At 43.1% G+C, this 15,179-nt stretch overlaps 1 protein-coding gene across 1 annotated transcript in view; it reads right to left on the bottom strand.

Annotated features, from left to right (window-relative positions):
* Positions 1-15,179, bottom strand: part of SDK1 (sidekick cell adhesion molecule 1) — a 376,424-nt gene that overhangs the window by 42,051 nt on the left and 319,194 nt on the right. The window contains exons 30-35 of the mRNA XM_021549399.3: positions 13,677-13,878; positions 11,745-11,848; positions 9,558-9,628; positions 4,596-4,731; positions 2,661-2,720; positions 561-662 (exon numbers count right to left, since the gene is read on the bottom strand). Of these exons, the coding sequence (XP_021405074.1) occupies positions 561-662; positions 2,661-2,720; positions 4,596-4,731; positions 9,558-9,628; positions 11,745-11,848; positions 13,677-13,878 (675 nt within the window). The remainder of the gene's footprint in view (positions 1-560; positions 663-2,660; positions 2,721-4,595; positions 4,732-9,557; positions 9,629-11,744; positions 11,849-13,676; positions 13,879-15,179) is intronic.

The following is a 15,179-nucleotide window of genomic DNA, read 5'->3' as shown; positions in this document are numbered from 1 at the left end:
GGTGCAGGGACCAGCTGCACATTCTGGGAGCACCCATCCCCTGCCTCCAAAACCAACATTAAACCAGACACGGCATCTTCTCGCTTCAAGAGCACAAAAACACAGCCAAGTGTGGTGCCAGGCAACATTTCTACACAGAGAGTTATAAAATAAAAGAATCAGCTTTCTGAGTCTCCCTTGTTTTGTAGTTTTGTTTCTTTTCCCTTGTGGCTTTCCTGTGCTCCACTTTTCACTTCTTTAACTTGAGTCAATTTTTCCCTCAAGCTAATTTGGTATGAACAGTCATCCTCCTGCAACTCCAAAAATATTTTCTCTTCTTTCTTTCAAATGTCCTTTCTTCCCTCCTTCCTTCAGACCAATTGGTTTTCCAATGGCAAGAAACTGCCAGTGCCTATTCCAGGAGAGTGGGCAACAAAAAATTGTCAGCAATGATGACTGGGGAACTTTTCAAATAATCCCTTTCCTGGACAATTATTGATCATTATCTGGAGAATACTACAACATGCTGATATTAAAAAAAAAACAAAACAAAGAAATAAACTGATTTTCTTTTCACTTACCTGCTTCACCCACAAACACTTCCACTGGTGTGCTGGTAGGGCTCTCACCAATGACATTATATGCTGTCATTAGTACTTCATATCTCTTGTATTTCTTCAATTCTGAAAAAGTAAAATATTACATATTAATATTATATATTATGATTTATAATGTATTAAAGCTATCTTTTAGACTCCAACACCTCTTTATCTCCAGACTTGTCTCTCAGAATAGAGCAGTGGCAGTAGAACAGTACAATAGTGCAATGCCTATTTAAAGCCATCCTGTATTCACACATCACAACAGTATTTGCATCATTTTGAAAGATATTTGTGATGAAATGGCAGGATTTTCCAGAGCTTCTTCACAGTGTCACTCCAGTAAGAGGAATAATGATTTCTCTTTATTTCTTATGGATAACTAACCAGAGGAACATCTCTAGGTCATTCTTAAGTACAGAAAATGGCAGGATTTGGTTTTGAATGTCACCATAAAGTCTCATTTTGATCTGCACAGATAGGAAAGATCTTGCCTAGCCTTTGCCTAATCCCTGGAATGCTCATTTTGGGGGTATTTGGCAACTGCACTGCTCTAGAACAGCTGAAGCAGGTGCAGAGGGGGAGCTGAGTGTGGAATCTGGAGTTCCATCCCAGGTACTCCACAAGGAACTTCTCCAACGTGACCACAGCCCAACCATCAATCACAATGAGAAAGGAGAATTTGAAGGCTGGACTCCATTTGGCCACCAGGCAACAAATTTCTTTGCTGACACAGAGAAACTACTCTGACAGATGAGGCAGGAGAGTGAGAGAAGTGTGAAAAAAATTGAAAAACCCCAATTGTTTGTGGGTAATTAACAGATGCAATGAGGGTGGAGCAGATTCACGTCATTAAGGGAGGCAGCGCCTGAGCAGTTTCAGATTTTGCATTTTTAGGATGAAAGAATCAATCCTAACAGATATATTTATCATCTACAATACTTAACAGGGAAATTAGAGTAAGAGAGCAATCAATAATATAAATTGCCCCATTTAAATGAGCATTGAATTAAGACACGCATGGCCAGAGGTCCAAATTTCTCCCTTTGCCAATAATTTTCCCTGCTATCTATGAATCAGAGTTCCCTTAACACAAGGGCTGACAGTGTGCCATTGGTTTGGTAAAGTTCAAAAAGCCTAATTAGGCAAGTTTGTCTAATTTCAGTGTCACAGAACTGTTTATCCATGTTGTGCTCCAATATCTGACTGTGACTTCAGCATCATTCCCCAGTCTCTGGCATACCATAAATCATACCTAATATATCCCAAATTTTTTAAATGTCATATCACTAAATTTGGATGGACTGCAAAAGATGGAGAAGGCAAATCAGAAATTACTGTGCTGAGTTCATAAACCAACAACAGTAAGATACACACGTATAGTACTGGGCAGCTTGCACAGGGAAACTGGTTTTTCTGCCATGAGAAGTCACAAGGGAGATTTTAGTGTTAACTGGATGTGGAAGAAAATGGAACACGAGAGTTCATGCATGCAACTTCCAGTGGGGATTTGGCTTCATTTTTTCTTTTTTTTTAGTCCATCACAATCTGTGACTCAAAAGCCTTGGGCAAAACCTATCTAGTGAACCATCAGCACCACAAAGCAACTTGCCTTTTAACTCTGTCGAATGTTATTTTATTCATTTCCAATTGAAAACACCTCTGGAGATGCACATAAATTCATTGGGCCCTTTCTAAATTGGCCTTGTACTCCATGGAATGTTCAAACATCGCAATGCTTGAATCATAGGACTAATGATGTGATACAGCTGAACTCAGATGGACTGCAGAATATGTAGCAAGTGAATCAAAATTCATGTAGCATCAGCAATACTGGGTTGTTACAGTCACTAATGTTTTACCTTCCCAGCAGCCACATTTTTACAACAGCTACCTACTTGCATCATCGGTGTCTCTTGGTGTAGGGGAAGCAAAGGCTTAAAGAAAAAGAAACTGGAGAAAGCCAGAGTCATGAATCTGTGTTGATTTCTGCTGGATCTACAGAGGAGAGCCACAGGAGTTTGCCCATGGTCTATTTTGAACCATTACAAAGAGTCTCAACTGAAGGCAGTGTGCACTTACGTGTTAATTCATACGTCGTTAATGCAGAGCTGCTGTTCACTGTCTTGAAGCTGCTTTGGGCTATTCAGGGTAAGCAAAGCAGAAAGCTTGTTACAGTGCAAGGAAATAGTTATTGCAAATGATGTACAGCAGAGACAGAGGCAAATGAGGCAGCACACCCATACACAGTTTAAGCTTTAGGAATATACCTTGAAGGGCAATAAAATCACATCACTCTCTCGTAACACATCGAGAGCATCTCGCCCACATGGGGCTGTTTCATTTCCTCCTCAAACAGAGAACTCACAAATACACAACACAAAGATGTTCTGGCTTTAAGATTAAACAGAACAAATTAGTAAAAATGAAATGATTTCTAGGGATGAAAGCTCTCAGCGGTGCATTACATCCTGATTTCTCAAGATGCAAAATTCAAACCCTGAAGAGCTGCAGAGTACTGAGCTGGAAGGTGGACCACAAAGTGAACACTTACATCAGGGCAGGACCTGTTTCTTTGGGTGTGAATTCGATTTCCCAGTTTCACTTACAGAATTCAAGATTCCTGCTGTGAGTGAATTGTAATAATATGCTAAACTGTGCAAAACTGTGGGTCAGTGAGGAATAGAGGTGTCCTAAATTGAGAATTAGGAGGAGAAAGAGGGAAATTTATCTTAAAATACTTTTGTCTCCACCCCTTGCTCTCTCTGTCTCTTGACTCCCTGGAGTCAAGAGAGAGGTACAGCTTGTTTTTTCTCCTCTACAGTAATTAGGAACATTGCTGCAGGGCCAGACAAGAAGAGGCAAAAGACAAAAGTGGTTAGTTTCACAGGCTCCCCATCTTGAGAGAGCATCCAAATTCATTATTTCATAATGTACACTGTCAGTCATTCAGTTTTTGTCTGAGAAAAGCCCTTCTGCATTCCTACACCTATGAGAGCTTTACATCTCTGTCCTCGTTCAAGCTGCTCAGTCTGAGAAGTCTCATTAGCTTTGACCATGTAAGTGAGGTCAGAATTAGGTGCTTACTTTATCTTTAAAGCACCCACTTATCCAGACCCACATTAAAATTCACTCTTGCTTTTGTAGAAATCACTTCTATGGGTTCAGGAAAGCATGGCAGATGATATAAGATATTAAAATAGTCTCACTGAACCCTATTCAGCTGCTCATGGAGTATTATCTTATTCTGAATATTCCAGTGACATCGAAGAGGACAAAAGCTGGTCCCTACATGAGCACATCTCATTGCTGGACCTTATTTCTCAAGCTACTGAGTGTTCACATGTCTACCTCACATCATCTTATTCTGCCTATTCTTCCCTCTGATTCCCTTTCTAGCCTTTATCTAAAAAGCCTTTTCATTTTTTTATATTATTCCACTCCCTCTCCACTTTCTTTCCATGTGAACCATAAATCCCAGTGACTAAAATGGAAAACAGGCACCTAAAAATTCTTGCTCATCTTTGCTATTTTCTTTTAAAATGTGGACAAGTGCTTTGAAATTATAAAAATTCTATTTTAAAATTCTCCTCAGCTGTTTTCCTCATAGTGCAAAAAGAAAAACAAAATGTCAATTATAAAAACTATTGAAAATACCAGCAAGAAAGGAAAAAATTGCCAGCTGAGGAAAATGAAGTGTCTCTCGTTTGAAAGCAGAACAAAGTGTACCAGGGTAATTATGAAGTGGAGGTAGGGGGAAGCAGGAAATCAGAGGGTATGTGGGGGACAGACCATCAATTCCAGCATGCTGGCAGAGACCAGCACATTACAATGCTGATCACACTGAAGTCACTTGCATTTTCCAGCATCTTCAGGCTGATTGTGTAAAACCTGAATTATTCCCAGCTCTCTTAGACTTCCATTTTATTTCCATGGGGCAAGAGGGGGGGATGCAGTGCCTGGTGTAATGACAGATTACCACTGTGAGATATTTTAAGGTCCAAAGCGCAGGCTTACGTGTGAGCTCTGCTCTCAGAGCTGAGGGGTTCTGGATGGTTTTGGATTCTGTCCCAGGCCCGGTGTCGTAATCCAGCTCGCGGTAGTAGATGCGGTATCCCAGCAGGAGCCCGTTCACACTCTCCGCCTTGGGGGGCTGAAAAACACCCACGTGAAGAACAGCCTCGTTAGGATGGGCATGGCAACAGACATCCATCACCAGGGCAGTGGCTTTGCTGAAAACAGACATTGGTAAAGCACTGGCTTGGAGGTTGTGTGGTTTGAAAAGCACAATTAAAGGCAATGTGGGTCTCAGATTCAGTCAAAGAAAGAAACAGGCAGAACCCTGGGAAAGAGCTGGAGAAGAATGTAAATAATTCTCTATCTCTCTTATTTACATTGTTTATAGTTAAGTTCTATCACTGTGCATCAAGCACTTTGCACCAATGCTGTGGGTTGTTTTCACTTCAGAACCAATGGAGTTGGTCCTCACAAAGCTCTGTATAAAAGAACAGTGTATTTTGAATAAACCAGAGTTTTACTCTCAGCAGCCTTCTGATCAGAGTCTCTTCATTCCTGTCCTGCCTCGACAGCGACATGGCGTCTTTAAGGAATTTGCTCAACTGTGGCCATTGCAAAAGGCTCTTGACTGAAAAATCCACACAATGAATCGAGCTCCTTTCCTTTTTGGCCCACAGAAACCTGGCTGGGATGAAAAGTATAAATAAGCACTCCCTAGAAATGCAGGTTGCCTTCCACCAACCATAGAACAGCCAAACAGTGCTTCACTGCTTCCAAAAGGAAATGAATTATTTTGTCACAGACAGAATTTCTTCCTTTTCCTTGGGGACTGATCACAGGACAGTCTTCATTTGGCTTCATTATTTTACTGAAAGACTGATGATCAAATAAAAAAGGAAAATAAAAAGGAATTATAAAAATTGTTCTGGCTTTGCTTAGGAAGACAAAACTAGGTCTAATAATAACCTCATACAGGCATTTAGAGAGAAGTTACAGTGTGATGTGCTCTGGTGTGGTCACAGAGGAAAACTAAGGGCTCCTCCATTACAGCTCAGAGCAGTCTGGCACACACAGTCATGAGATGGCTCAAATATGAGTTTTTTCCTTTCAGCATCATGCTGGGAGATGCTCAAAGACAAAACACCTCAGCAAGGCTTCTCCAGCAGCCCATCACATCCCCCTTCAGCTACAGATACACAGCTGGCACACTGAAAAGGAGATTCATATCTGAGTGTCTCGCTCAAATAGAGACAAGCAAAGGGATTCCTCATGTTTTGGAAAAAAATTACTTTCCTGAGTCTAATGCAGGCTAAGAACTGCAGAGAAGAGATGCCTTGAGCCATTTATCTTCTAAAGATTCTTTAACTGAAATTTAAGGGGCTGAAAGTATAAATGAAAAGTATTTTAATGATAATCTTGCCTTTAATCCAGAAAGATCCCTACCAGCCTTGAGGACTTTACTAAGCAAAAGCATTGTGTAAAAATTAACTGCTGGTGTGAAACACCGTCACAATAGAAGGTAATGCACCATGTAATTTTAATGAAGAAAGTCAGGACATCTTGATAGAAAGGAGGAAGATCTTTGGTAATTCTGCTTCCAGAGATGACATGAATTTTCCATTACTCCATTACAATGGCAAGAGGAGGGAAAGGATTGTCCTGGCTCAGTCCCAAGGACTTTGCTTTGGGTGAGGGCTGAAGGAATCAAGTAGAAAAACTGTAGTTTATAGAAACTAAAAAAGAAAATTACATGAATTAGAGTATAAGCACCAGGAGGAAACTGCCTTCTTTTGCAGCTGTCCTGCCCAGAGCCTGCTGAAAGCAACCCAAACCCTCCCAAGATTTCAGTTGCCCTGCCTGGGTGGAGATCTCTAATTCCTCATTTCATGCTCATCGTTGTGCTCCATCCCCTGGCAAAGCTCTGACCACCTCTCACTGTTATTGGGCACCTGCAGCAGAGAATGATGCTGTGGATGCAGGACTGTGAGGGACCTCGAGGATCATCTTGGGAGCTCCTCACTGCAGAACCCCAGCTGCTGAAAGCTTCTTTCACAGACAGAACAACCTCCACCAGAAATGGAGCTGATTCTTCAGCCTCCCACGATTCCTGTTGGAAAGCTGTTCCCAGCCTCACCACTCCGGTGGTTAGAAACCTTCATTTAATTTCTAATCTAAATAATTCATAGCCAGTTTCTAACCATTTGTTCCTGTGCTAACATTGCCTTTTGGGTTAAATTGTTCTTCTCCCTGTGGGGTGTTTACTCCTGTGATGTATTTTAGAAAGGGCAATCATATTCCCTCTACGACTGCATTTTACAAGGCAAATAAATCAAGCTTTCCTACAACAGCCTTTCCTAGTCTCAGGTTGAGAGCCCCTTGTCCAAGGGACTAAGAAAATAGACCAAATAAAGTGCCAGGTTTCTCCAGGGCTGCCCCATGGTGTTACTGCTCATGGACCAGCTGAAACACTTGCCTGTGCAAGGAGATGAGATGGGTATACTGGAAATGATTAGAATCTCTCTCCTGATATTTTATTTTCTCTTTTCCAATCTTTTGACTTTCTGTTTTCTGTATTACACTGAAGTTACTTTAGCCCTGATGGTGCCCTTGCAGAGAAGGGCTCCACAGGCACAGCAGTGTCCTTGCCTACCTATGACTTTTCCTATTTTAATTACTAATAATTTTTTTTAAATTTAAGGAAAAACGTTGAAGAGGAATATCCGACATAACTCTAAAAGGAAAACCCTGCTGAAGCTGAGGAGGAAACTGTGACTCCCTGCTCTGACATATAACTGCCTAACAAGTAAAGCTTAATTTCTTGTAACCCAACACTGATCTTAGTTTTCTTATAAAACAATATATAAAAATAAAACATTGTTTTCTTATGCTATCATGTGATTCTCCATTTTTTCCTTCCTTGAGATTTAGGACAGGAAAGCTCAGAAAATAAATAGCTTGCAAACTGTCTCTCTTTTTGCCATGGAAATGATGATTCTTTCCTGGAAAGGGTACTCTGCTAAAAGGTCAGGTCTTCCCCTTCCTATCTGTCTTCTGTGGACAAAACTCTGCTTTTGATGTAATGGATTATTTAGGATTTTGTAGAAAGGCCTGGGGGATCTGCTGAAATAGGTAAAATGGTTATGAGTGGCAGCCCATAATGTTGTACAGAAGTAAGAGAAACATCTTTGTACTGTTTCTAAAGAGAAATAAATAAATAAAGACTGAAATGTAAGTTTGAATAATTGTTATCTCTAAGGTAGGAGCAGAACAGTACATGATCCTGATGTTAAGTGTAACATCCTCCAGAACATTTGAAATAACCCTGCATTATTGATACAACAGACCTTACTCAAAATCACTTATTTTCTTCCTCCTTCAAATTTAAAAATAATGGACTGATTGGACCAAGCAGCTAAAAGCCCAGATAGTGCATCGAGAATTTGTTTTGTGAATTATTAACACAGCTCAAAGTTAAAATTTTAGCTTTGCTTGGAAATCCACTCTCCCATTTAGCTTGACTGCTGTTTTCAGTTTACATTATTTCTTAGACACTGCTGTGAAACTTCCTCTTAATTGGAGGCTATTGTGGGACTTCAAGATTTTTGTTTATTTGAAAAATATAGTACGGTTGAATTACCAGGACCTATTAATATACATGTGGTAATGACATATAATCGCCCACAACTCCCTTGAGATGGCTCTGGCACAACAACCCCATTTCACTTTCATGAAATGAAAAGCATCCAATTACCTAAACAACCACCTATTTCACATTAACTACACACCAGTAATCAGTCAGCTGGGGGAATGTTTTCTTCTGTGGTCCATCGTGCCTCACATCCTCTTTGTCCTCTCTTTCTGCTCTTTTTTCCTCTTTGCTGGGAGCTCTTGCTGTAGGTGGGGAGGCAGATTTGCATCTCTCCATAATTCTTCTGGTAAAACTGCTCAACACGCCTCCTATTTGCTTGACATGCTGTAAGCAGTGCTGCTGCTCAGGATTTTGCTGTGAGAGCTGGGGCCAGGCACCCAGCAGCACAGCCAGGCAGATTTTCAAGTGCTGCTGCACACCAATAAACACACCCTCATCCATATCTTTTTCTTCCAAAAATGCAAGGAGCCCCATCTGTACTGTAAATGCATATGTACATTTTTCACCATAATGCAATCTGTCCAAAGTTGTCTTTATGAGGTGTGGGGGCATTGTCTGGGGAGCAGGGTGGGCAGAGGCTTTCCAGGATGGGTTTTGGATAATGTGCAGTACCCCACTGGGTCCCTCTATTAATGCCCACTCTGCAAAAAGAAACCTCAGGCACTGGATCACAAAATGTTCCTGCATCTCCCAGGAGGCCAGGGTTGAGACATAAAGGAAGGCAGAGGAAATGCCAATATAAAATGCAGACTTGACACAAATACATCCCCATCCAACCCGGAGAGACTGCGGAGAGCTCAAACTTCCTTTCTTTTCTCTGAAGAAACTCAATGTTTCCCTCTCAAAGAGTCAAGAGGGCATGTGGAGCTCCTCAGAGGTATGAATGGGATCTCAGGCACTGATCTCAGGCTTCTGATCATTCCAGCAGCAGGAGGAGGCTGTGCATGACATGAGCTTTTGATTACCTGATCTTACCAACACCATGCTCTGTGGAGTATTTTCTGTGTAAAGATGCACATCCATGGATAGCAATGAAAGGGCATGAGAATCTGATAAGAAACAATCTTGGACGTGGCTACAGACACTCCTTTACCTCCCAGTGGGGCACAAAGTAAAAGCAACTGACAGGAATCTCCATTCATCACTAAAATTTATGCTAGATCAGGCAAATAAGGAAGTAGCTGCAGTCATTCAATGTTAATAAAATACTTCCAGCTCCAGAGAATGTCCCTGGCAATGTACCCTAACATTCAACAAGTCAAAGCAGCCAAAAAATTGTTCACAGGAACATCAGAATTTTTCATTTTACCTACCTGCCACTGCACAAGGACAGAGGAAGTTGTGTGGGGAGTCACTAACACAGAACTGGGTGGTTCATCTGGAACTAAACAAGAGAAAAAGGAAACAAAAGCAGTTACAGCAAGAGGGTGGAAAAGGGACAGCTTTTCTTTCATTCATCAAGTTCTTTTTCTTCACTGCTGAAGGAAAGCTTCCATCCCAGCTGCGTTGTGATTGCTCCCAAAAGCAGCATGGTGGATGTGGGTGTTGGAAGGAGGAGAAGCCAGGCACTCCTCACATCCCCTGATCTACCTGGGGCTTTGGCATCTTCAGCAGAGTAAGAAAAGCTCAGGGCATAAACCTGGAGGAAGCTGCAGCAGCCAGCTGCTCACAGACCACCAGATGCCCATCAGTAAGGAACTTCAACCAGCTGTGTGCTGGCTCCAAAGGGTGAGAAAACTGCTGCCACATTTTTCAGGAGATTTTTTTTCCACCTTTGGGGCAAAAGCTCACCTTGAATTTAGGAGTGTGTGTCACATAGTCACACATGATTTTAGTCAGGACAGCTTGATTTAGCACAGGTTAACCCCTTCCTGTGCCCATGGCCTGTGGCACTCCCAAACACTCCACAGCAGCTCAAAGACATGAAGCAAAGGCTTATCAGGAGCTCACAGCCCTCCCCAGTGCAATGCTCAAGTGGCAGCACCGGGGTTGCTCAGCAGAATAAAAGCTCAATTTGTTGAGGAGGTGAGGAGCTTTCACAGGTTTTTTTGTTTTTTTTTTTTTTTTCCCCAGCAGTATTGTGAGGAGGCCAAGCACAACTCTGGATCCACTGTGGCTAAATTCAAAGAGAACTTAAAACGAAATTTTAAATTCCAGAACAGTGAGTCAGTGCTGCTTCATTAGCACCAGTTACAGCCTGCACTGACCCTGCTGCTGCTGTGCAGGAAGCTGGAGAGTCAGGATTCCTTTAAGGGGCTGCTTAGCACATTGGTCAGGTACTAAATGGGCTCCTGTTTAAAATCCCATGCTCCTGAGCTCTGTCCTCTCTCTGGTCTTCTGATTTCAAGATCACATTCCCTGGCAAAATGGCTTCCTATTTTTATATCTCAGAGTAATTTCTAACTCATCACTCCTTGCTCTGTATGAAATAATTCCTAGCACCACACACACACACATATATATATATATATATATATATATATATATATATATATATAAATATATATATATAATCATAAAATCATTTAGGTTGGAAAAGATCTCTAAAACCATCAAGTCTAACCATTAAGTCAGCACTTCCAAGCCCACTGCTAACTCATGTCCCCAGCCACATGTACATGGCTTTCAAATCCCTCCAGGGACTGGGACTCCACCACTGCCCTAGGCAGCCTTTGCCAGTGCTTGAAAAACCTTATAGTGAAGGAATTTTCCCTAATATTCAATTTACACTTCCCCTGGTGCAACCAGGCCATTTCCTTATGTTCTACCACTTCTTACTTGGGAGAAGAGATTGACCCCCACCTCACAGCACTCACATATATATATTTATCCACGTATGTATCCCAGGATTACCCAATTTCTCAGGGTAAAAGCACACACTGATGCTTTTCCTACTTTGCAGAGTTCCTTTCTCCATTCAAGACATCAGAGCTACTTCTGCATTCAGGCATCGACTTTATACAATCAAGGAATTAGAAGCTGATCTCTAAGGCTAAAAATAAAAGCCTTGTCAATGTCATTCACAGTTTATTAGTCCTGATCTGCAGGATTAAATGCTCATGTTTCCAGGAGCTACATACTCTTTCTTACTTATACCTCAGCAATTTTGCCATTCCGCAGAATGACGTGGATTGTGAGGGGAAAACAATTGAAGAAACTTCTTCAAATGTATGCAGGGTTATACATTTATTTTTAATGTTCTCTTGTAAATTATTCAATTTCTGCAAAGATAATGGTTAGTGCAGAGTTTGGAAGCCAATCAAATGAAGTTTAAATCCATTTTGAGACTCCTGAAAGTATGATTCATTATCAGAGGGCACAGCAGGACACTTAAAGGCTGCCTGTTAATTCAGCCAGATCTCATTGCTACCTGTGTCAACTTCCTGTGGACAAAAATGCTTTGGCTGTTGGTTTTCCCTCCAGCCTCCGTGGAGAACACCCTGCAGTGGCTCCAGGAGCCCTGGGGAGCCCCCAGTGTGCCTCTCCTCCTCCTGCCTTACCATCCTGCAGGGTGGTGACCGCCTCTGTCTCGGTGCTGAAGTCGCTGTCCCCGATGTCGTTGGTGGCCTTCACTCGCAGCTTGTAGGAGGTGAACGGGTTCAAGCTGTGGAACGGGGGAAACAAGGCTGAGAGAGGAAATCTCCCTCCCTCATCACAACTTGCCCCCACAGAGAACCTGCCCACTGCCAACCAGAGTCGCTGAGCAATTTGTCTCCTCTCCCCATCGCCTCTTCTCAGCAGTCTCCCTCAACTTCCCAGTTGTCCCCACCCTTGCTGCCATCAGCACTTCCCAGACGTCCCCTGCCCTGAGTGCCCAGAAACACTCATGGATTTGTTGCTGAATTGGGCACCAGAACACAGACGTGAGGCTGCAGCTCATGGAGCAGCCCATGACTGGGGCTCGTTACGTGAGTGCTGCATGGCTGTGCAGAGCCTGGCTGCCGAGGTGCTTTGCTGAGATATCCTCCAAAGCCACCTGGGCCAGCCCATCCTCTGAGCAGGGACAGGTGGGGAGGAGGCAGGAGACACACCCAGGGTCAGCCAGTGCCCAGCAGGCTCTGGAATTCAGAGTGCCAGCTCCTGACCAATCCCCTACACCACACCACTTGATCAGTGCATTTTGCTCCTGCTGAATCCCAAATTAATGCCATTACTTGGATTATTTAATAAAGATGGTGACAACAGGTTCCCTGCAGCTCTTTTATCTATGTAGTGCTTTAAGATATGCAAAGAGTGATTTCCAGCTGACATAACCTTGCAAAGATGATTCTGTCTTGGCTTGGCAGGGGAGGTGAAGGGGAGGCTGCCTTTGGAGTCGCAGGCAGAGGTTTGAAATGCAGAGCTGTAACTTATGGGGGATTTCACTAATTAATTGGTAGTGTCTAACCATCCACTGGCAGATGGAACACTGATACAAACCCAAGTTACTTGTAAGGAATGATTAAACATCAAGGATAATGCATTCTGATGGGCAGCACTCTCACGCCCATGACTCTTCTGGACTTCCACAGCAAAATGCTTTTAGCAAGGGGGAGAAGAAATCTCTTTCAGTAGTGTCACCCTATCAGGACAGAATTACCTATAGCAACTTGATTAATGTCAATCATCTTTTTTGATCTTTTGTTTTCAGTCATGCCAATGTCATGTATAAGTGACATAGATGGTTTCCTTGTTTTTGCAGGTTTTGACTGCAAAGATACTGGCACACAACCAGTGAGCTGCCATATACCACAGCCACCAATACTTGTGATAATGGACCCAAAATACCTGTATCTGAATGCTCAGAATACCTGATTCTAAAGCCTAAAGCTCACAGCCTTTTAGAAATAATCTGATTTGTACTGGCTTGTCAACAGAGGAAATGGACAGCAAAACAAGTACCTGCTCGTAGACATTCAATTACTTCTGCTGATGTTACAAGGACTTTAATTACACCAGTATTGCAGAGGATATAATGAAGCCTGAATAACAAAGTTTAAACATTCTGATGCTATCTATAAACTTCAGTATGGAAAATACAGATAAAAATGGTTCTCATTTCATCTGGAAGAGCTTATATAGAGATAATTGCAATGCAGCATTCAGAATGGATTTTAACATCAGTCACTACTGAAAGGATTTTTAACTAGTTGTATTTTACAGAGCACTGTGTAGCTACATATGATTTAGCCCGAGTAGTGTTATCTGTGGTGCTGAGCTTCCAGGAAAGGCTTCAAAAAGATGCACTGCAGTCCAACTTTAATTAGATTTATTGCATGACCTTCAGCAAATCTCTCAACTGCTGTTCATAACACCACCTCTAAAATGGGAGCAGTGGCCTCACTTAACCTCTCTCCCCCAAAAAGAACATGAAGCTGAGTGATGCTTGTTTTGATTTCCTAACTAGTGGGAAAGTATGAGAATTTCTGTGCTGGCCTGGGATCACGTGGTACCTTTCGATAATGCAGGATGTGGCCTCGTGGCTGATGGAGGAGGAGTAGGTCTGCCAGTCTCCGTGGGGCAGCTCCCGCACTTGGACTGTGAAATATCGGATTGGCGACGATCCATCACTGCCAGGCACCCAGGTCAGCACCAGGCTCCGGGAGGACACGTCGCCCTGGGGGGTCATCACCTGCCTGGGAGGTGCTGGTCGCTCTGCAATCAAACCATAATTTAGCTGCTCTGAGAGGAAATTCAAAACAACGTAAAACGGGACAGCCGGGTCAGAGTTTCACTGTGGTGAAGCCAAAGGGCACTGAATTTTTGAATTTGCCACAACCATCCCAATTTCTTAACCTTCTACTGCAAGGAGGAGCAGTAAAATGGATTCTTATCTCCCTGCAGCAAAGGTCACTGCAGGATGTAAACCTTCCTTACTGTGGACCTCCAACTTGGGGGGGTCTTGACCTGGCAGGTTAAAGAACAACCATCAGGACTGACAGCCAAGCAAAGCAAGGCAGTCTTTAATGAAACTCAGCTGTGCTTCTGGCTGCAATTGCTCTTTTGACAGAATCTGTGTGTCAATTAGCTCACTTTTTAACCTGTTCTTACTCCTTGGTACCAGGAACTCTGTTCTCTCTGTACTATGCAGAGTCCTGTTCCACCTGCTGAGGCATGAGGAAGAGTAAGGGGCGAGCTGGAACAGGCTGTTGTGTGGCAGAGTCCAAGCACACACAGCTGATGCTGAATTCCTGCACCAGGCAAGGAACCAGGAGGCATCAGCAGCTCCTGGTGCTGCTGCTTCCAAACCCCAGCCAGGAACCAGCACAGAGCTGGGGCTGGAGCACCTGCTGCAGGGTCCTTCCAGAGCTCCCCAACTCTTCCCTTCATACCCACTAACCTTGAACCTGCAGAGTCAAACCAGCCAGTGCTGAGGGAGATCTCTCCAGAATAATTACCCTCACACCTCTGGGATGAGCAGGGAATGGCAATGCAGGTGTAAGCATGCCAGCCCCCAACTGTTTCATTACAGATCTCCTTTCCCATCACCGCGTCTCTGCACTCCATCGATTTCAATAGAGAAACTCTATAGAGTGAGGAATAATTGTTTAATTGTTTATCATGAAGATTATTGATTCTGATTAAAATATGTGGCATGTAATAAAGCAGAAATTGATTGGAGACACCGCAGTGACTTGCTTTTGAGAAGCAATTCAATTCAACTTCATCAGCACTTGTTTCCATAAACACACCTCTGCCTGCTTGATTCCTCACAGCCCCGTATGGCCAGCGCTTCGTTTCCCTGCCATCCCCTACAATCATTTCCTACATGTTTTGGCATTTCTCTGCAGCCTGCTCTCACTGACATCAGTGCCCAAAGACTTGTAAGCTATTAGCTGGAGGAAGCCCTGGGTGCCAGCAGCCTGCGAGCAGCAGCACGACGCGAAAGGTCAGTGCCTTACACTGACAGGCGGAGACAGGGACGTGGGGTTATTCCATGCCAGGGAGGGAGAGTC

The sequence above is a fragment of the Lonchura striata genome, chromosome 16 (assembly GCF_046129695.1).
Source record: "Lonchura striata isolate bLonStr1 chromosome 16, bLonStr1.mat, whole genome shotgun sequence".
Classification (NCBI taxonomy): Eukaryota; Metazoa; Chordata; class Aves; order Passeriformes; family Estrildidae; genus Lonchura; species Lonchura striata.
This window is presented reverse-complemented; position numbering and strand designations above follow the sequence as displayed.